We start from the raw sequence: 20,372 nt of genomic DNA on the forward strand, positions 1-20,372 counted from the left end.
CTGCCTGTTCCATCCTTGGCCAATTCTGGATGATACAGTTCCCCTTCTGGTCCCTCTACTACAATGTTTTTCAGATTTTCCAGGGTTGCAGAGTTCTTTTAAAAAATAACAAACAAACTTCCGTCAAAACTTGGATCCATAATTCCGAGAGAGGCAGCCCCTGTTTAGATTACTGTGAGGGTGGGGCCAGGAAGTCTCCCATTCAGCCCTCATTCTCATTGGAGCTCTTGCTCCAGGGAAGTAGGCCCCATGCAGCTCTCGGCGGGTCCCAATAACAGCCAGGCCAAGGCTGCTGTAGTGAGCTGCTCTCTGAACAGTGGTCTCAGTCGATTATCCTCATTGCCATAGCATCAGGGAAGCACTGAGAGAACATTCTAGAAGGGTTTTCTGAAAGCCTCCCTAAAGAGAGAGAAGAGCACTGTTCTTACCCTGCCCTACACTCCAGAGTCGTAGCTCTCTACTGCCACGTGCCCAGAATCCCCGTGGCCCACCTTTCCTCTTGGAGGCCCTCAGAGCCTGGGAGCTGGCCACTCTGCTGGAGGAGATCAGGGGAGGAGGAGGGAAGGAACAGGGTGGCCCATGCCTGAAGGGTGGCCAGGCTCATCTAACCTTTGCTTGAGGCATCTGAGACCCACATTAGGAATCACCAAACTCTTGCCTGGGAATGAAAGAGAGCCACTGATCCCCTGAGGCTTCCTCCCTCATCAAGGCTCCAGGTTCTCCTGGGCTTGGGGCTGGGAAAGTGGCCACCCAGCCCCACTCCTGTGATCAGGGCAGAGCCTGGGACCATCCGATCCTTGCCCAGCAGGCTTAGGCTGAAGTAAGAAGCTGTGGGGTGAGGGGTTCCTGGGACAAGGAGAAAGCCCCTGGGGAGTGGGGGGTCCGCAGGGCCAGGGGCTAAGTCTGCAAGTGTCTCTGGTCCACACCCTCTCACTCACATCCCCTTGTCTCCTCATTTCTTCCCCCTACTCAGCAAAGGCAGAGAGAAGACCAAGGGAGGCAGAGATGGCGAGCACAAGTAGGTGTCCCAGGCCAGGGCGGAGCCCTTGGGGCCCAAAGCCGCCTCACCACAGGGTGCGGATGTCGGGATGGCCCATGTCAGAGGGCTTAGGTGTGGGCTATCCTGGTGGAGCCACACCAGGGGACGGCAGGGTGAGGGAGGTCTGGCCATGGGAGGGTGAGGGTCACGGAGGGAGGGGCGGGGGGGCGGGCAGGTGTCTGGGCCTGCTGGTTTCCACTCCCTCCTGCCTCCTTTCAGTGTCTTGACTCTTCCTCCACTTCCCTGTTCAGCTCTGCACCCACGGACCAGGCCCTTAGGCTTCCCTGTGAGGGAGGATATGACTGAAGGCAGAGGAGTGGGGAAGACCCAAGAAGCCAATGGCCGCCTCCCTCTAAGATTCAAGGCAGGGCTGGGCAGGTGGACAAGCAGGGCTGGAGGCCCAAGGAGGACAGACTCCAGGCCTGGAATGGCCACAGGGGTGGCTGGCACAGGAAGCCTCAGAAAGCTAAGGGGAGACGAGAAGATGAGAACCCTCTGGTTGTCCATGCCGTCTCCATCACTCAAAAAGCCTCCTGTAGGAGGGAGAGATCAGGGCTGCCTGGGAGAGGACAGAGGTAGAGAACCCAGGTGAGAAGGGCTGGCCACAGGGGGTTGGAAAGGCTCAAGGCCTGGGGCTGATGAGTAGGTCTCACAGAGTTCCACAAAAGCACATGCTATTCCAAGAACTTTCTAGCATCCTGGGGAATTCACAGGAGCAATAGTACTCAGGACTGACCACCTGGAGGGGGCCTCTGGGCCACAGCCCTTTCCTAGAGATGACAAATTTGCATCCCAGAGAGGGGAAGTGACTTGCCCCAGAATAGGAGCAGAGCTAGGACAACAACACAGGGAATTTAGCTTCTGACCCAGAGTTTACAATAGACCCGGGGAGTTTAGAGCACTTGACTGTACTCTAAATTTAATTTAATTCTCCGAACACGCTGATGTAAGCTGAAAAGCCAAGCATGTGGTCTTTATTTTCCAGATGGGGAAACAGCTTCAGAGATGTGAAGAGATTTACCCCAGAATGTGATGCCAATTATCTAGAAACTAGTTGACATGAGGACATCATGGGGACACAAGGACTGTGCCTTTAGGGGGTCTGAGGTGGTCAGCACGGGTATGCCTGAGACCTCTGCTTGGATCAGGATCCCGGGGGACTCATCGTTGTCCAGTGCTGTAACAAAAGCATACTGAGTTCCAACTCCCACTTGTCACACATAAGCAAAAGCATGACACAGAGATGGCACCGTGATGGGTTTCAGGGCCCAGGGACCTGAAGGGTCAAGGAGTGTGCCAGGTTCTGAGCAAGGGAAGGGGCCGCAGGCAGAGCTCGTGCCAGCTTGGAGACGGAGCCAAAGAGCTGAATCCGGTGGGGGGTTGGCGGGGGGTGGGGTAGATGACGCAGATGCTGAGTTGGGAGTCCCTGGATGGGAGAGGTTTCCAGGGGTCAGGATGCTTAGATATAAAATGCCTACATAGGAGGTATGAACAATCCATCCCTCCCCGGGCTCTATCTGGGAGTGGCCTGCTCTAGGGCCCTGCCTGGTTTCCAGCTCCTGGGTCTGTCCCGAGCCAGACCCCCCAGCCACGCAGACCGGCTGCAGCGGGGGCGCCTCGCAGCCCCATTGTAAACACGGGTCCCTAGCGCTACCCGATCTGAATCTCTCAATCTCTCGCCACCTCCAGTCAACACAAGAGATAAAGTCAACTGGCATTTTTTATTCTTCTTTTAATGGGTCGGGCGGGAGGAAGATTGAAAGGGGAGGGAAATGAGATTGCCAAAATTAGAGATTATCAACCAGTTGAAACTCTTTCACCTGGGGAAGAACAGCTCTAAAACCAGTTTTAAATCTCTGAAAGGTTAGAGGGTGGTAAAGCTGGCTAGTTTGGAGCTCCCCAGGGGAGAAAGAAGTGGAGGTATGTGCAAGTTGCAGTAGGAGAAACTGAAGGATGGGGCCATGAAAGGACTCACGCTCCCATGAGTTCGTGAGCTGCGGGGATGGGGTGGTTTGGGGAGGTGGGAGATCTGTTGCCCCAGTGCTGTTTGCTTGGATCTTGCAAGGGGTAGGCCGCTGGGGAGAGCTGAGGGGCCAGCTCCCTGGAGAACTGTGGGCCTCGGTACACGGGGGCCTCCCAAGCCTCCTGCTTCCCCCAGGGTACACGGGACAAATTCGGAGACAGACTCTTGCACGAAGGCTCCTCCTGTCTGCCCAGATTCGGGAAGCGCGTTGAAACTAACTGAAATTGAACACACTGCGAAAACCAATTCTACAGCCTACAACTATGAAATTGGTCGTACTTGGGGCAGGGGAACTAAAAGAAATAAACCCACTGAGGGGCACTTGGAGCATAGGAGCACATATGGAAAATGTGGCTGTTTCAACAACACAGAGAGCCAGAGACCTGTTTCTCTCAAGACAGGAGGTCCTCCTGATTACCCGAGGCCTGAGCTGGAGAGCCTGGGTTGTGAGGACTGAAGGCCGTCTCAGGACAGAGCCATGTGCAGCCAGGCCTGGAGTCCATGGTCAAGCATGGCAGCCCCTTAGGCACAGCTTCCAGAAGAATACACAGACCTGAATTCATGCAACACCCGGCTCACTACCTCTATTTTGTTCCCAAATCATTCTGAATACCAAGCCCTCCCCTGGGGTCCCAAGTGCATCCCCCCAACCACGACATCCTTCTTATCCTTCTAGATCTGAGCCGTGCAGCCAGCAAAGAAGTCATCGGGTTCAGAAATGAAGAAAAGATTTTACAAATGAGCGAACTAATGTTAAAATCTTTTCTCTAGAGGGAAAGAGTGGTCTACACCGTAGGTGCCTATCATTCTGTCTGCAGTGAATCCACCCACGGGGAAGCCCAAATGTGACCCTGAATCCTCAGAGGGCCCACAGAGGCCCACCTCCCCTGCTCCTGCTTCCGTTTTCCTGCAGCCTTGAACGAGGAACCCCTTGGTTGCAAAGTAGTTTTTTTTCCCACTGAGTTGATGATTGGCTTGTTTTCTTTGTCTCTTTCTCACTGCATGGAATCTTGAGTAATTGAAGAACGCAATTAGACCAAAGGCAGCATTTTATTTAAAAACAAACCCCAAAATTCAGTACACCAGTGCACCAGTCACCTAGTCAACAAATTCCACATTTTGGAAATTTTAATCTTTAACACAAGTGGATGGTCTTCAAGATTTATTTCTTCTTCCTAAATCTTCCTCAAGATTTATTTATTATGGCCTAAGATTTATTTCAAAAAGCACCTCTGCCCTTTGCCAAGAGGAGCAGGCATGCTGTTTCTGGGAAGCGGTGTGACAAAAGCTGGGAGAGGCAGCTTCTGTAGCGAACTTCTGACATGTCATCGATCAGAAAGCTCCAAAGGGCAGTGCGAGCCGGTGACGTCACGCTCTACTGCGCGCTGTCCAGATGAATCAAAGAGCGAGTCTAGGAGAAACGAGCTAGGTGGGGAGCTCATAGTAAGAATTCTGGAAATTACATCTACCCTATATTACATATATCCTTAATTTTTCATTAAGAGAGAGAATGAACCTGTCCAGCCGAGATGCTTAAAATTATGCAGGGTCTGGGGAGAGGGGTTTCTCCTTTGATTGGCTTCAGGGTACAGTAGAGAATAGTAGGAGAATATAGGTTTTGGGGTTTTTTTTTTTTTTAAAGTCTCAATCGTTGCTTCCAAATGTATTTGTTTTAAGGAAGAAAGTGACTTTCAAACTCAAGGGCCATCACTGCCCAAGGGAAACCCCAGGCCCTTTACCACTTGGGTGGGTCCTCGGCACCAGCATCAGGAAGCCACAAGTCCCTGCCACTCAAACCCCCTCCAGGCTTCAGGCAGCAGGTACAGACCGTGTCCCAGGATGCAGAGCAGCTGGATTCTCTAGGCAGGACCTGCTTCGGTCCCAGCACAATGCTGTGACCCACTGTCTCAGACCACTTTCCCAGGAGCTTTGGGGCAAGGGGAACAGGGTTGGCAGGGCAGGGGGCAGCCTGGAGGGGCAGGCGCTGAGGATCGGGCCGTGTGTGATGGCATTGTGTCGGTCCCACACAGCATGGGATTGGGGACTCTAAGGACAGCACAGCCCAGAAATGGCCAAGAACCATCCATGGGACCATCCAGGAGACTCCTGGGGAATCCAGGAGCGGCAATCAGAGCAGGAAGGCTGGACAGAGTGGAGGCCCAGACACCAAGACAAGAAGCAGAGTGAGGGCCCACGCCAGGCATGCGACCCGTCACAGGGGTCAGAGCACAGCCAGCACCCCTGCCCTTAAGGCCATCAGGCCAGCGTGAGCCAGGCAGGATGATCTATTCTCATGGCTGCTCAGTTGTTCCTGATGAGCTCACTGACCTGTTCGAGGTTTTGTCACCAGCCATTAACTTTCACGGCAGTCTCTTCCAAAACGTGTGAGCTGATCATTTGTGAACGAGCCCCTTCGTAAGCAAAGCTGGGCAGTCTGTGGGACCCAGACAGCACCCCACCTGCAGGTTGTGCTGGCCCATGGTCTACACCTACCCCTACCAGCGCGGGCCCCGGAGACTCTTCACCGAAGTTCCAGATGGTCAGGATGGGATGTCCACTGACGGAGAAGGGCAACCCCACGGCGGCCGGCCTCGTAGGTGGGGCTCAGCACATTAACCCCAGCCCTCGGGGCCTCAGAGTCTTTCCTTGGAAAAGCGAATGTCCTTCCCAGGATTGCTATGAAGATGGAATGAGCAAACATCTGGAAGAGCCTTTGGCCTATAGTAGGTGCTCAAGAAAAATTACATAATCTCTTGCTGGCATATATATACCTCCCCTTAATAGAAGGGGAGAAACTTCCTTTCCCTCTCGTCCATTGTGACGTCCCAGACAACACAATGCAGGCTAGTATGGACTCATCAGTGTTACCCCAGCCTTCCTTCACCTACCTTGTGACTTTTTAGGAAACCATGGATACGCTGGTGTTTCCTAAGCTGTGAGCTGGTGCACACGGAAGGGTTCTTGGTTGTGCTATCACTGAGATGCAGACTCATAGCCCGCCACGTGTTGCCTGGGTGTAAAGAAAGCAAAGAAGAGTAAAGAAAAGGCCTGATTTGGGGGCATAAGATGGACCCCCAACCTGGAGTAGACAGGCTTGAGGGTTTTAGGCCATCCCTACAAGGACAGGAAAGGTTTTGCCCAACCTCACATTACCTGGCATAAAGAGCAGAGGGTCTGGGGAACCATAGTCAAGGCTCCTCAGGGAGCTGTGGGACCCTCTGCTGTGGGTGAGCTCAGAGCTGGAGCCCCCATCTCACCTCCCCCCCTCCCCCGGGCCTACAGGATGACAGGGCTACGCCCAGGAGGAGGGAGCATGGGAAGAAGAGGGAGTCAGGTATCCAGCTCGTGCAATATTGATGGGGTAATGGAATATTGCACTTTACCCCCTGATGATCCTATCCCGGGTCCCTCCTGGCACCAGGGACCTCAGGCGCGGCAGCAGGGACATCACTGAAGGGACACTGACGGCCCTTGCCCCTTTCCCTCAGCCCCCCTGACTGCAAGGCCCTTCACCTGGGCGCACAAGGCCACACCAAGCCAGAGGAAGAGGTAGGAACTATGGAGTCTGCCATATGTTCCTGGGGATTGGTCGAAAGGGGGGATTCCACAGTGAGTGGGGACAGGCAGGAGGGGTGGAAGCCAGCACCAAAGACAGATGGGAAAGGACCCATCTCCTCCTTCTCACTGGGGACCGAGGAGATTCAGAGTGCGTGGAGAGGTCGGGAAAGACAAGGCAGGCTTTGAGCCACCAGGGTCATTTGCTAGTTTCAGCCACATTCCCCCACCTCCTCCTTGGCCTCTGCCCCTCTGATCCTGCTCCGGTCCCTCTGTCCTGATGCTTGGTCTCGGGTCATCTGGCTTTCTTTCCAACCAGCTGAGGCGGGATGCCCGGACAGGGAGGATGAGCTTGGAGGCATGGTGGAGCTCGGAGGTCTATGACTGGAGGGAGGGTGCAGAGATCAGCCCAGGCCCCCGGTTAAGAGCGTTCTTTCCAGCTGAAGGTCCACTTCTCTGACCGCTGGGCCCTGCAGTTATTAGCAGATAACTAATTCTGCTCAGGGGTGTGAAGGCACGGGGAAGGAGGAGGTGGTGGGGTCTCCTCTGCCCTAATTATCCCTCCTGGCTCCTGCTTTAGAAAGTCTGGCCCCCACGATATCTCGGGACCAGCCCATGAGGGGCTGGAGAAAGCAGCTCCTTTCTCTTATGTGTTCTTTCTCCGGTTTTGCTCTCCTGTGTGTGTTTGTCTTCCTCCCGGCGTCCGTCTCCCTTCATCTTGTTCCGGCGCCCACCTCACAGAGCCGGGAGAAGTGTGTTCTCGGCCATGAAGCTCGGCAAGAACCGGCCCCACAAGGAGGAACCCCAAAGACAAGGTAGGGAAACCCACGCCAGCCCGGCCAAGCCGGGGGCCATCTCTCCGCACCTGACAGAGACCAAACCCCTCCCCTCCGCAGGCAGCACCCCGACAGGCTCTCCTGCGATTGGCCGGCAAGGCCACCTGGGCAGGCCCTCGCCTCCCATTGGCTTCTGGCAGAGCCAGGTCCAGAAGGTGGTATTCAGGAAGGGGGTGCTCCTAGCACTGAGGGTGAGAAGGGCATCTCCTCTGGTCTCCAAGTGGGCAGAACCCTCTGTCGGATGGGTCTGTTTTTGAAAGGCTCCTCCTGCCCTCTCTGCTCCCACCCGCTTTTTTCCCTGCACACAGAAGCCTAGAGATTGTTCATTAGAGAAGGGAATAACAAAAAACGAAAGCGGTAGGGCCGGTTACCTATTTCTGGGGGAAAATTAGCAACCTGAGACTGCTTACTCAGTGGCAGGACCCACTGCCCTGCCATTCCCCAAGCCTTCTCACCAGGCTCCAGTGAAGGGCCTGTGGCCCTTCTCCACAGGCTGGAGTGGCCTGTGGCCCTGGTTCCCCGGAGAGCCTCAGCCTGGTGGGAGGGCAAGACAGCTGTTTGAAGGGAGGCAGGGAGGCCGGGCAGGAGACAGGGGAGAACAGGATTGGATAAGGGAGCTGTATGTAGCTTTCCGACCCGGGTTTGTGGACACATGTCCTCCTGCAGGGCTCCTGTCTTCCTGCCTCAGCGTCCCCTGTGTGGTCTACTGGCCCCAGCACCTCTCTCCTTCCTACCCCCGTGCCAGTTCTAGGTGTGCCCTTCCTTCCCCTTAGAGTGGAGTTTCTCAGGACAATCAATTCTTCATCCCATTGGACTCACATACATCAGTGTGGGGTCAGGTTCCGAATTCATCATCAGCGCTTTTACCTGGGTAAATTACTTCCTAAGCCTCAGTTTCCCAATCCGTGACATGAGAATCATGCCCATCTTGACAGGACATGGATGTGAGGACAGGGGATACATGTACAAAGAGCCTGGCACTCAGAGGCCACTCAGTAAATGGTAGAATAGCTGTTGTTCGAAAGGTGTGTGAGTATGGATTCCTCCCTCCCTCGCTTCTTCCCCAGGGGTGTTCCGTTCGTGCCTAAGTAATATACAACCAAACTGAAAAAGAGTCGGGGCGCCTGGCTGGCTCAGTGAGTAGGGCAAGCGCACTTGATCTTGGGGTCATGAGTTTGAGCCCCACATTGGGCGTAGACATTGCTTAAAGGAATAAACTTAAAAATAATCTTTAAAGGGGTGCCTGGGTGGCATAGTTGGTTGAGGAGCTGACTCTTGGTTTCAGCTCAGGTCACGGTCTCAGGGTCCTGGGATCAAGTCCCATGTTGAGCTCTACACTCCTTGGAGTCGGCTTGAGATTCTCACTCTCTGCACCTCTCTCTCTCCCCCTTTCTAACATAAATAAATAAATAAATAAATATTGTTAAATCATTTTAAAAATTATAATTAAAAAAAATAAGACGTGTTATGATATCAATTAAAATCAAAGATCAAGATTAGGTAGGAAACCTTGTAGATACTCAGGCCATACCATTCTAAGCAGATGCTACCAAGTAAATCCCCAAAATTGGCTGTTAGCTTCCTGGATGCCAAAGAAAAAGGGGAAAGACAGTCTCTATCCCACCGTCCCGTCCACCTAAATGGCCTTTCTTCTTCGGCAGATGAACCGGCTGTGCTGGAGATGGAGGACCTTGACCGCTTGGCTATTCGGCTGGGGGATGGGCTGGACCCTGACTCTGTGTCTCTAGCTTCTGTCACAGCTCTCACCACCAATGTCTCCAACAAGCGGTGAGTATGCAGGAGACCCTCATCCCAAACTGCCCTTGCTCCTTCAGGCAAGACCCTGCTGGGTGTGGAACTGGGGTGGGGAAGAATCAGCCCCCTCCCACCCCCAACCAGCTTCTTCCTAACCCTGTCCCTTTCTTCTTTTCCTGAAAGTCTCTCACACCTCGGTCCCTACAAAGGCAGGAGCCTATTTCCAGGTCACTGAACACCTCCAGGCCACGGGAAATCAGAGAGTTGCCCAGCCCACAGCGGAACCTGTCAATCTAGTATCTCTGTCTCTGTCACTTGTTCCATTAGCTGGTCCTCTCTATTGAGACCTCTGCAAACAACTAATCCCCATTCTGTTTGACAGTCCTGGAGGGTTTGAAGACTATGATTCTGTCCTTCTGCCCTCTGCCAGGGTCCAACCACTGATAGTGCCCACCTCCTCCCCTCCAAGCAGTCCCTTACACCAGGCCTGACTGTACATTTTCCTTCTCAGGTCCAAGCCAGACATTAAGATGGAGCCATGTGCTGGGCGGCCCATGGATTTCCAGGTAGGTGGGACATCTCGAGGCTGCATACTCTGTAGACTCTACTTGAGTGGGGAGTTCTGACCAGATGTGCATTATAGACTCTGAGGTTGCATGGATCTGAGGGTCATAGAGAACCACAAGCTGAATGTAAGTTCCCAAAGTAAGCTTGTTTCTGGGAGGCACTCATAAAAGTGTCATGACTAAAGAGGCATAAGCTTAAAGAGGAACTTGAGAACGATGCTTATGCTGGGCAAAACCCTCCCAGGACTTCATTTGTGTTCAGCATTGGACTTCATCAAGTCAGAGGGACCTGGAAAAACCATAAAAAGACCAAGAAGCACCACGACATATTTGTTGGAATATATACATATATTCCAACAATTAAAGTAAGAGCCTCTGAAGAGAGATTTTTTTTTTTTGGTGTGCTGTTTTAAATTGTTGTTTTCTATTATTTAATGTCAGAAGTAATGTCAATCCTGGTTATCCACAGATGAGAGAATGTGGGTGGTTATTTTTTTTCTTTTTCTTCTCTGTGTTTTTTCCAATTAACACTTGTTTTTTCTGTTGGTGAGTTTCTTTTTTCTTTTATTCTTAGATTTTTTATTTATTTATTTGTCAGAGAGAGAGAGAGAGAGGGAGAACACAAGCAGGCAGAGCAGCAGGCAGAGGCAGAGAGAGAAGCAGGCTCCTCACTGAGCAAGGAGCCCGATGCGGGACTCGATCCCAGGACCCTGGGATCATGATCTGAACCGAAGGCAGCGGCTTAACCAACTGAGCCACCCAGGTGTCCCTCTGTTGGTGTGTTTCTAAAACCGGGGACAAACTGGCTGTGATGGGGAGAGATTTGAAGCCGTTGAATTGTTAATGTGCTCACAGTGCGGGCAGGATGGGTCGTGAGCATGGCTGGTAGCTGCGGAGAGAGGGCCACACAGGGCGACTAAACCCCAGTGCAGCCCCCAAGCCTGGGGGCCTGGTCCTGAGGCTTGCAGGGCCACATCCTGATTTTGTCTCTTCTGGCAGAGTCGATCAGAGCCTGAGAAACTGAGTTCTACTAACCCAACCCACAATAGACTAAGCTGAAAGCGCCAAGTACTTATTTATAAACTGGAAGCAGGAAGGCCCACAGACCACGCATTGCTCTAGACCTTCCCTTAGGGTCTAACGAGACCCAACTTTAGGTCAGAAGACTCTGGGCGTTCCTAGGACTGAGTACACTCACTGGTCAGAGGAAACAGAGTCTTTAGGAGATGCCACTTGGCTACCACGGTATCAGAACCTGGGCCCAGAATCAGAGTGAGCCTTCTCTCCCAGGTTAGAGATACATCTTTTTTTTTTCTTTTTAATTTGAGAGAGAGAGAGAGAAAGCATGTCCACGTGAGCATGAGCAGGGGGAGGGTCAGAGGGAGAAGCAGATGCTCTGCTGAGCAGGGACTCAAATGTGGGGTTCGATCCCAGGACTCTGGGATCATGACCTGAGCCAAAAGCAGGCGCTTAACCCATGGAGCCACGCAGATGCCCCCACAGCTGTATCTTTGATACTCACTTCCCAGACAGTACACACTGCCCCATCGTTAAGGACGGCCCCACACCTCCTCCCTCAGGTGACGGTACCAAGGACTAGGAGGCATCTTTCTTTGTATCCGTTCATCGGGTTGTGTTCACCTCCTCCCTCAGGTGACGGTACCAAGGACTAGGAGGCATCTTTCTTTGTATCCGTTCATCAGGGACATTCCTTGTCTCCCTTAATCCTTGCTTCAGTTCATTTTCATCCAGCTGGCGACCGTCTTTCCAGGTGCTTGAAAATAAGCTCCAGGCAGTGGTTTTAAATGGCTTCAAGCTGTTGGGCTCCTGGGAGGTCTGGGAATGTCGCTCCCTCCTGTCTCTGCCACAACCCAAACACAGAGTATCTGAAGACTTTTCCAGGGGCCTGGGCTCGGGGCTTTGCTCCTGTCTTCTGAGAATAGGAAAATTCCAGAGAACAAAGACCTCCTTGTCTGTGTTTTCAGATGTGTCACCAGCCTGCCACATCGAGGCACATAGAAAATGGAGTCATTGTTGAGCCTATTATCATGACTTACGTTCTCGAAGGCTTGCTATGAGCCAAGCACAATACTGCGAGCTGTCTGTGTGTTTTCCATTTAAGTTAATATAATCCTTACAACCATCCAAATATAGGTATTCCTCCACTTCATAGGTGAGAAACCGAGGCACAAGGAGGGTGAGGAGCTTTCCCCAGGTCACACAGTTATTCAAAGGTAAAGCCAGGGTTTAAATCCAAGGGTGTCCAACCGAAGCAGTCAGAGTGACTAATTCCTCTCTGACTGGATGGATCTAATTGGATGGTCACCCCCTATGGTCTGCGTTCATCTTTAGCTTACTACCTACTGCTTTTTTTTTTTAAGGTTTTATTTATTTGACAGAAATCACAATTAGGCAGTAAGGCAGGCAGAGAGAGAGGAGGAAGCAGGCTCCCCGCTGAACAGAAAGCCCGATGCAGGGTTCGATCCCAGGACCCCGGGATCATGACCTGAGCTGAAGGCAGAGGCCTTAATCCACTGTGCCGCCCAGGTGCCCCTCTACTGCTTATTTTTATAGCCCTTTCCAACTGCTTCCTGACAGAGACTTTAATTAAGCAGACCACTCTTTCTCCCTCCAAAGGCTTTGAGACATTCTGAATTGAACAGAACAGTTGTTGTATTTAACCCGGTAACACAGTATTGTCTGACAAGTTCATTCCCATCTCAATCACAGTTATGAAAACAGTTTGAGACAGAGCTCTGAGAATGCAGGTGTGGATTTATCCTTGCTTCCGAAAAATACAATGTCTGACAAGTTCATTCCCATCTCAATCACAGTTATGAAAACAGTTTGAGGCAGAGCTCTGAGAATGCAGGTGTGGATTTATCCTTGCTTCCGAAAAATACAATGTAGGGAGCAAGAAAACAGCAAAGGAACGTCCCTCTCGAGAGAGCTTAGCTTCGCCCAGTCAGAAAGACCTCTGAAAGCGCACCCAGCGGGTGGGAGAAGACGTAGGAAGGACCCTGAGGGCTCAGGACCACCAAGAGGCCATGGCGTGCCTATCCCCTTTGTTTCCACTGGCTAGAATGTATGTCATGTGCAAACCCTTTCTTGATTATTGGCATCTCGAAGGTGAGAAGCCCCAGTGTCATCCCAGGGAATCCGCAGCTTCCCCATCAGAGTGAGCAATGGTCAGCACCTGGCAGAGAGGTTCTTGTTGGGTCATGGAATCCTGAGTGTGTTCCCTGCCCTTTCCTCTGGGCACCAAGATCGCATACATTTTCACCTCCATGTCATCTCGTGACATTGACCATGGACCCCAGCCTCGAAGGCAGTATTGCGCCTCTTCCTCGCTGGTCTCCCCGCCCTCGTAGCGCCTCCTCCATTCCAACCTCTGTGCCACCACTGGAGTGATGTTCTCAAAATGCGGATCCAGTCATGCCACATCTTGGCCACCTGGAGGTGAGGAAAGGTAGAGGGTATTACAGAAGGGCAGCACCGATGCGCCTGTCCCCTGCCATCTCCAGCTCCCCGCCACTGTTCCTGCAGCATGATCAGATCCCACGGAAGCATGTCACAGAGCACCATGGCTCTTGGGTTCTCCCAGGACAGAGATGCAGGTTTACACTCTGCCTTGTTCCTTGCAATGGTTTTCATGAAATCACCTGGGGATTAGGTCCCTCATCTTGGAAGAGGAGGACTGAGTAGGTCATTACCCAAAGAGTCTCCCAGGTCCACTGCTTGGTCGGTTCCTTTGTGGGTCTATTTGCTGCCCCATCTTCCACCCTGGAAAAATCAAGTCCTCTGCTGATGAGAGAATGGAAGGAAAGGATGGCCAGTCCTCTCCCTCAAAATTTGTCTTATCTTAATTCTATTTTTTTTTAAGATTTATTTATTTATTTGAGGGTGAGGAGGGGCAGAAGGAGAGAACGAGAATCTCAAGCAGACTTCCCACTGAGCAGGAGCAGGACGTGGGGCTCGATCCCACGACACTGAGATCATGATCTGAGCCAAAATCAAAAGTTGGACGCCCAACGGGCTGAGCCACCCAGACATCCCTGATTTGAAATTTTTTTGAAATTTCAAGACCAAGTGATATAGACCCTCCATATAACCCCAGGTTGGGGGTGGGGAAGCAGCAGAAATGACATTCTCCTCCCCCACCAACACCATGCAATGACCCCACTGGCTCACGTTCAGGGTTTCCCTCGGGGTCACCCTTCAGCCAGCAAAGAGCACCCTCTGGAGGCTTTCTCTCCCCGCTCCCACCCTCTGCTCCTTTCAACCCTCTGTCCTCCTCCTATACCCACCCTTTGGGTCCTGAAAAGGAGTAGGGGGCCTCATGGCTGGGCCTCTGGATAAAAAACATAAAAACTAACCAACTGCTCACATTTAGAAGGTCAGTCTCTTGATGTCACATCTTATTTCTTATTAGGCCCAAACTGTGTATGTCTCCTTCCCCAGTCTTGAGTTACAGAGTCTTACTTTCTTTCTTTTTCTAATGGAGGGGAGAGGATGGGTTAGTTGTGGGAAAATATAATGAGTTATTTTTTTTTTTTAAGGCTTTGGCATTTAAAAGTTTCATAGAGGTTAAAACTCTATGAACTGCTGTGCAAGAATATTCTGGAAGGACTTCTAGTGTCTGCTTACTCTCTTCACAGTCAACTTCTCGGAACTAAGTTAATTAGCTCTATTTCCTTTTTAGCTCCCTGAAGAATCGGTGATCATTAAACGTCTTCAGAGCTCTGGACGCTGAGCTTCATTCCCTTTGGCATTTCAAGTTCCAAATAGAAATCCTTGCTTTCATAGTTCAAGTGTTACTTCAATTAGCGAATGTTCGGTTTCCAATTCTATATACTTACTTGGCAATGTTCTCATTGGTACCGAAATTTCTATTTTTCTTAACATCATTAGTTTTGATGTGCAGATTTCTTGGGCTTCAGAAAATTTATGAGACTTTGACGGACACAGTGGAGGATAATTTCCATGGCTATTCTTTTTTTATGAAAAGGGAAAATAATTTTCTGGAGTAAAATCATATTTAGAAGTTGCATCAAAGCACAGCGATTAAAATACCAAATCTGCAAATGGGAAGCATAAAAGCAACCCCCACAGTTTCATTAGAAGAATTAGCCAAGGTAAATGCTAACACTAGCTTAGCACAGGCTATTTTGTTAAAATGTTAAAACGCAAGTGTGAGAGAGACAAATGGAACAATCATAAGCTATAGGACCCCACCTACTTGGGAGACTCTGAGAAGTCATTTATCACAAGAACTCACATCTTCTAGAACTTTCTATGGTTTATGAAGCACCTTGATACACAGGACCTCACTTAACCTTCACATAACTTATGGATAGATGATGTTTCCACATCTAGCTCAGTGAGCCTCTCACAACTGGTCATGTATAAGTTCTGGGGTTCATTGCCACCCCAGCCACCGCAAATCTGTGCTTCTTTCTATTTTTGTCATGGCCACCCCAATGGGGACCAGCACCTCTAAATCCAAAGCAAGAACTGATTGCTTAAAATGTTCAAGAGGGGCACCTGGGTGGTGCAGTCGGCTAAACGTCTGACTCTTGGTTTTGGCTTGGGTTGTGATCTCAGGGTCATAAAATCCAGCCCAGGTGTCGCCGGGCTCCATGCTCAGCAGGGAGTCTACTTGGGACTTTGTCTCCCTCTCTCTGCCCCTCCCTACCTCTCTCTCCCCCTCTCTCCAATAAATAAATTTTGAAACGGAAGGTTCAGAAAAGGTATGCACACATACCACCCCTCCCCCACCCCATATATATACATAAACATTTGTTAGATGTACGAACTACTGGAAAACGGCTTCCCAGCATAGAAGTAAGACTCCAGGGGGCTAGACACCCCCTAAAAAGACACAGAGCACACAAAACACACAGCATCAAGCCAGCAAAGGTGGCCCATGCTCCCCAACAAAGAAATTAAACAAAAGGAGGAAACCAGGAGTGTGGTAAAAAACACAGAGAGCTTTCAGAGGCCCCCAATCTTAAAAAGAGAGATCCTAGAGCAAGAAATTACTTGCACGTTAATGAAGACATAGAAAGCTTAATTCCTGAGTGCATGAAACCCCATAAGTGGTTTGCAGCCTTCTACTAGGCAGAGCCAGGGAGGCTGGGGGAGACCTAAAAAATCCTGATGCCTGGCCCCACCCGCCCGAGGTTGGACAGTTTTGGTCTGGAGTTTGGCGGAGACACCAGCTTGTTTAACCAGCCCCCTCCACCCTGCAGATAATTCTAGAACACAGGCAGCAGTGATCCAGCCCAGGCCCTTCCTTTATAGAAGAAGACACAGGGGCTTAGTGGGGAAAGAGCCCCGGATCCAAGCGCTCACACTGGAACCCAAGCCCCGTATTGGCTCCCTGCTCCTGGGCTCAGCTCCAGGAGGACCGGCTGCCCGGCTCACGGGGCTCACCTCTGGCTTCCCTCTCCTGCCTGCAGGTCAGCATCACCGTGATCGAGGCCCGGCAGCTGGTGGGCTTGAACATGGACCCCGTAGTGTGCGTGGAGGTGGGTGATGACAAGAAATGCACGTCCATGAAGGAGTCCACTAACTGCCCCTACTACAATGAGGTCAGTACCTTGTGGCCTTACGTGTGGAAAGGAACTTCCTACATGTGGTGGGAGGCGGGGCTCCAGGCCACCCGAGCCCCATGGGAGCAGCGGGAGTCAAGGGGCACAAAAGGCTCCCAGCAGGGCTGACCTTGGCCCACGCTGTTACAGCCCCCAGCATGCAGATGTGCCGTGCCATGTCCACTGAAGCCCAAGTCTAGGTCACCCCCTGACAGTGTTCTGGCCGGAGGCCACCCTTTGAAACAAACCTCCAGCGCTGTCTGTGGGTGAACCCCGTGGGGCTTGGCCAGAGCCCTCTGGGTCAGTGACACCATTCAGGAGCGGTCCCTGTGAGCCAGCCTCTCCTGTAAATGCTGCAGGTGCGTCCCCTCATCCGGCCTCCATGAAAGTCGGAGGTTGTTGCCCTCAATCCCATGTGACACGAGGGGACACTGAAGCTCTTGGAGAAAGTCCTTGCCCGGCCGGTAAGGGCCAGAGACGGGTTCCAAGTGCTCACCTTCCTCCTGGGCTGCCTCCAGGCTGCCTGAACCTCTGCGGGGATGCTTCCAGAGCACTGGCCTTAGGGTATGAGAGAAAAAGCCTGGTGCCTGCTCCTGTTCTTTGCAGCCATCTGAGGCCACACTGAGTCCACTAACTGAGGTCAAAGGAACTCAGAGACCTTCTAATACTATCTCCGCATCTTATGGAGGAGGAGACTGAGGCCTCAGTGGGAAGGGCTTTGCCCAAGAGCACAGAGAGCGCTGTTGACGAAGCAGGACCCAGCCTGTCAGCCTCAGCCCAGGGCTCCCTCTGCCCCCTCAGATGGCCACCGCTGACACAATAGGCTGACTCTGGGCTCCAGCAGGGAACGGACCTAATCAGCTCTGGTGGGAGATGTCCAGGTGACCTTTAGATGCCTGAGCGTCTGAGGGACACGGAAGCCTGAGGGTTCTAGCCCTCCCTCTCCTGGAGGGACATCCAGTTGGCCTTGCCTGGTGGCTCCAAGAAGTGGGGGTGCCAGGCTGGCCCAAGTGAGGCATCAGTGACCCGGGTCTCCATGTCTGTGCTGAGGCGTGGTGAGGGCTGAGGGTCCCCCCTGAACTTGACAGGGAGCTCCCCAGCCATGCATCTTCAGGAAGGAAAACAGGACACACTTCTGTCCCCCACAGGGACCCAGGCCAGGGCCCTATGCTACCACGGGTGGGCCCGATTCTCACAGCTGGTAGCCCATAGGCCCACAGGGCTGGGGCATCCATGCTCACAAACACCTTCCCTCATCTCCCAGCCCCATGTGGCCACTTTCCCAGGAGCCAGGAAATTCAGCCTCCCTGTCTCTGACCTCACATCAGGGCACATCCTTGGCCAGCAAAACCTCCAGCCTAGCTAAGAGTCTGCTTTCCCTTAACGGATCTGGAGACACATGCCCATGGCCTTCCATGGTTATTTGATAGCGGCAGAGCCACGTTTGGCTGACTCAGGGCTCACCTTGCACCAGCCCCAATGCACTTTGTGTTTTGTTCACACTGCCTGCTCCTTCCCAAGGAAACAGAGCAGCTCTCCCCATGCCGTTTCCCCAGCAAACTCCTACTCACCCTCCAGAGCCCAGGCCTAAGGTCCTTGCCCCTGAGCCGACCTACCAGCGTTCTCTGGGTCAGAGGTCGATGCGCTTCTTTCTCTGGGACAGTAACGTCCCTGAACTGTGGTTGGTCCTTCATGTCTCTGTCCCTGGTGGGTTAGAGGCTCCCTGTCTCCAGTGTCACTGTGGCCCAGCCCAGAAGCTGGCTTGTGCCTGGAGGGGTTGGGTAGCACTTTGCTGAATGGATACTCCCCCGAAGGAAGAAACAAACATTTGCTCAGCATGTGTGGCACTTTGAGCCCATGCCTGGCAACATGGGGACCACAGAGGTGACAGTCTCTCCCCTGACAGGTCACGCCTACTTCCAGCCTAAAAACCACTTTGCAGTTGCCACTAAGACTTTCCACTAAGAAACCACTTTCCACTAAGACTATCCCTTCCACTCACGTGAATCTTTAATCTGTTCTGGATTCTAGTTTTGTTCTTTCTCACAAATCCAAGTGGCTCTGATTCATTGAATTTCTGTTTCTGCCAAACCAGTGTTTCTCACTCAACACTAGGGACGTTTTGGTGTCAGGGATTGTCCTATGAAGTGTGGGACATTGGGCAGCATCCCTTCTACTCACTCGATGGCGGTAGCAGCCCCACCCAGTAGCAACCAAAAATGTTTCCAGATGTTGCCAGATGTCCCGCTGGGGTTAGAATTACCTCGCTTAGAACAACCACTTGAAGCTATCTTCCCACGATTCCTCTGGTCCCAAAGTAGGACTTTTCCTTTTTGCTTCTTGTCCTATGCCACGTTCCTCCTCACTGAAAAATACCCGTAGTCCCAGGGCTGTGCTGCTTCTGGCTAATTCTCTGAGTTAGCAGGAACTTTCCTTCTTTGACTCCACTAAACACAACATGGGAGATGAGAACAATAGCATGGCTTAGCAGACTTCTAAAGTGGTTCGAAAAGGGACGTCTGCTCAGGACACACAAGGAATGTGCCCACAGACTCCTCAGAGGCTGCAGAATTCTGGCTCTCACTTAGCTAGCTCGCTCTCCCAGGGCAGACGCAGTCAGAGGCAGCGGCCTGGCCTTCGCCCCCTGCCTGGCTCCAGACCCGTCTTCCTGTGAAGGGAGGCTCACAGCCACTGCCCTCCCGTTATAGCCTGACCGTTCAAGTCCAGGTCAAGACCCCATTCCATGGCTGCATCTGGTCCTGGCCACTGGTGCCTTCCCCTTCTGCTTCAGCCACCTCTCTCTCTGGATCCTTCTCTTCTTTCTTCCCAAAGAGTCTGGCATCACCCATCCATCAACACCCCCAACTCTGCCTTTACTTTTCCTTTGGTTCTTCCTTGCCTATAAGGTGTTCTACTCCGGCGTATTCTCTCCAAGGACAATGATGGAAAACCGCATATGCTCAGGGTCAGGAAACAGGCAGGAGTCTCTCTGTCCGTCTGTCCCCCATCCATCCCTTCTAGTCACGCCCCTTTCTGACCTCCCACTCACCGTCCAACTCCGTGAGCTGTCCCCACTGCCTCTCCTCCTAAGTACCCCCCAGTCTCCACCCCCAGCTCCACAGAAACCGCCCTCGGTCCTCAAGGACCAGGTCATCAAGGGTCATCAAGGACCACACTGTTCCCAAGTACAAGTCCTTGTCACCCTTCTCTCTGGACTGCCCAGCTTTTTCTGTTGTCTTGATAACCCCTCCCCTGGGGGCCTCTCTGCTGCCCTCCCCTCCTGCCATCCCGTCCCTCATGGCCTTTCCTGACACGTGCCCTGTGCCCTCTGCTGAAATGCCACCTGCGTGACTAGATCTCCATCCATCTCTCCAGAGCTTCGGTGGCCCCCGACCAGTGCCACCTGACACATTGCGGCCACATGCAGCAGTTGCCATGTATGGGGCCCCCGACCACGTGCACTTACGGCTTTAACGCTTGACCGTGGTCAGCTCACTCAGACTTCAGCACCATGCCTCCCACACCCCTTCGGACGGTGCCCCTGGAGCAGTTCAACATGGCAGCCCCGAGTATTGTCCCCACGTCACAGGGCGGTAAACTGAGGCCCAGGAAGGAAGTGATTGGCCTAACTGGAAGAGCCCAGCTGTCTGCTCTAAAGGCAGCACTTTTAAAAAAAGATTTTGTTTATTTTGAGAGAGAGAGAGTGAGAAAGAGAGAACACAAGCAGAGGGGAACAGAGGAGCAGAGGGAGAGGGAGAAGCAGGCTCCCCATCGAGCAGGGAGCCCGATGTGGGGCTTGTTCCCAGAACCCTAGGATAATGACCTGAGCAGAAGGCAAACATTTAACTGATAGAGCCACCCAGACACCCTAAAGGCAGCACTTTGACCCACAGTGCTCCAGTGTGAATCTCCAGGAGCAGGGAACACACTCTCCTCAGACATTGGTCCTAAGCATGTTGGCAACACTTCTTCCTTGTCTCTGCCCACAAATTCACCAAAGCCATG

General features: G+C 52.3%; 1 protein-coding gene across 2 annotated transcripts in view; it reads left to right on the top strand.

Moving 5' to 3' along the window:
- The window catches only part of OTOF (otoferlin), a 92,227-nt gene that overhangs the window by 45,618 nt on the left and 26,237 nt on the right, over positions 1–20,372 (top strand). For both annotated transcript variants that reach the window (XM_032353088.1, XM_032353089.1), the window contains exons 6-9: positions 7,359–7,432; positions 9,115–9,241; positions 9,720–9,774; positions 16,236–16,367. In XM_032353088.1, coding sequence (XP_032208979.1) covers positions 7,359–7,432; positions 9,115–9,241; positions 9,720–9,774; positions 16,236–16,367 — 388 coding nt within the window. The remainder of the gene's footprint in view (positions 1–7,358; positions 7,433–9,114; positions 9,242–9,719; positions 9,775–16,235; positions 16,368–20,372) is intronic.

This window comes from Mustela erminea, chromosome 7 (genome assembly GCF_009829155.1).
Source record: "Mustela erminea isolate mMusErm1 chromosome 7, mMusErm1.Pri, whole genome shotgun sequence".
In the NCBI taxonomy this organism is placed as follows: domain Eukaryota; kingdom Metazoa; phylum Chordata; class Mammalia; order Carnivora; family Mustelidae; genus Mustela; species Mustela erminea.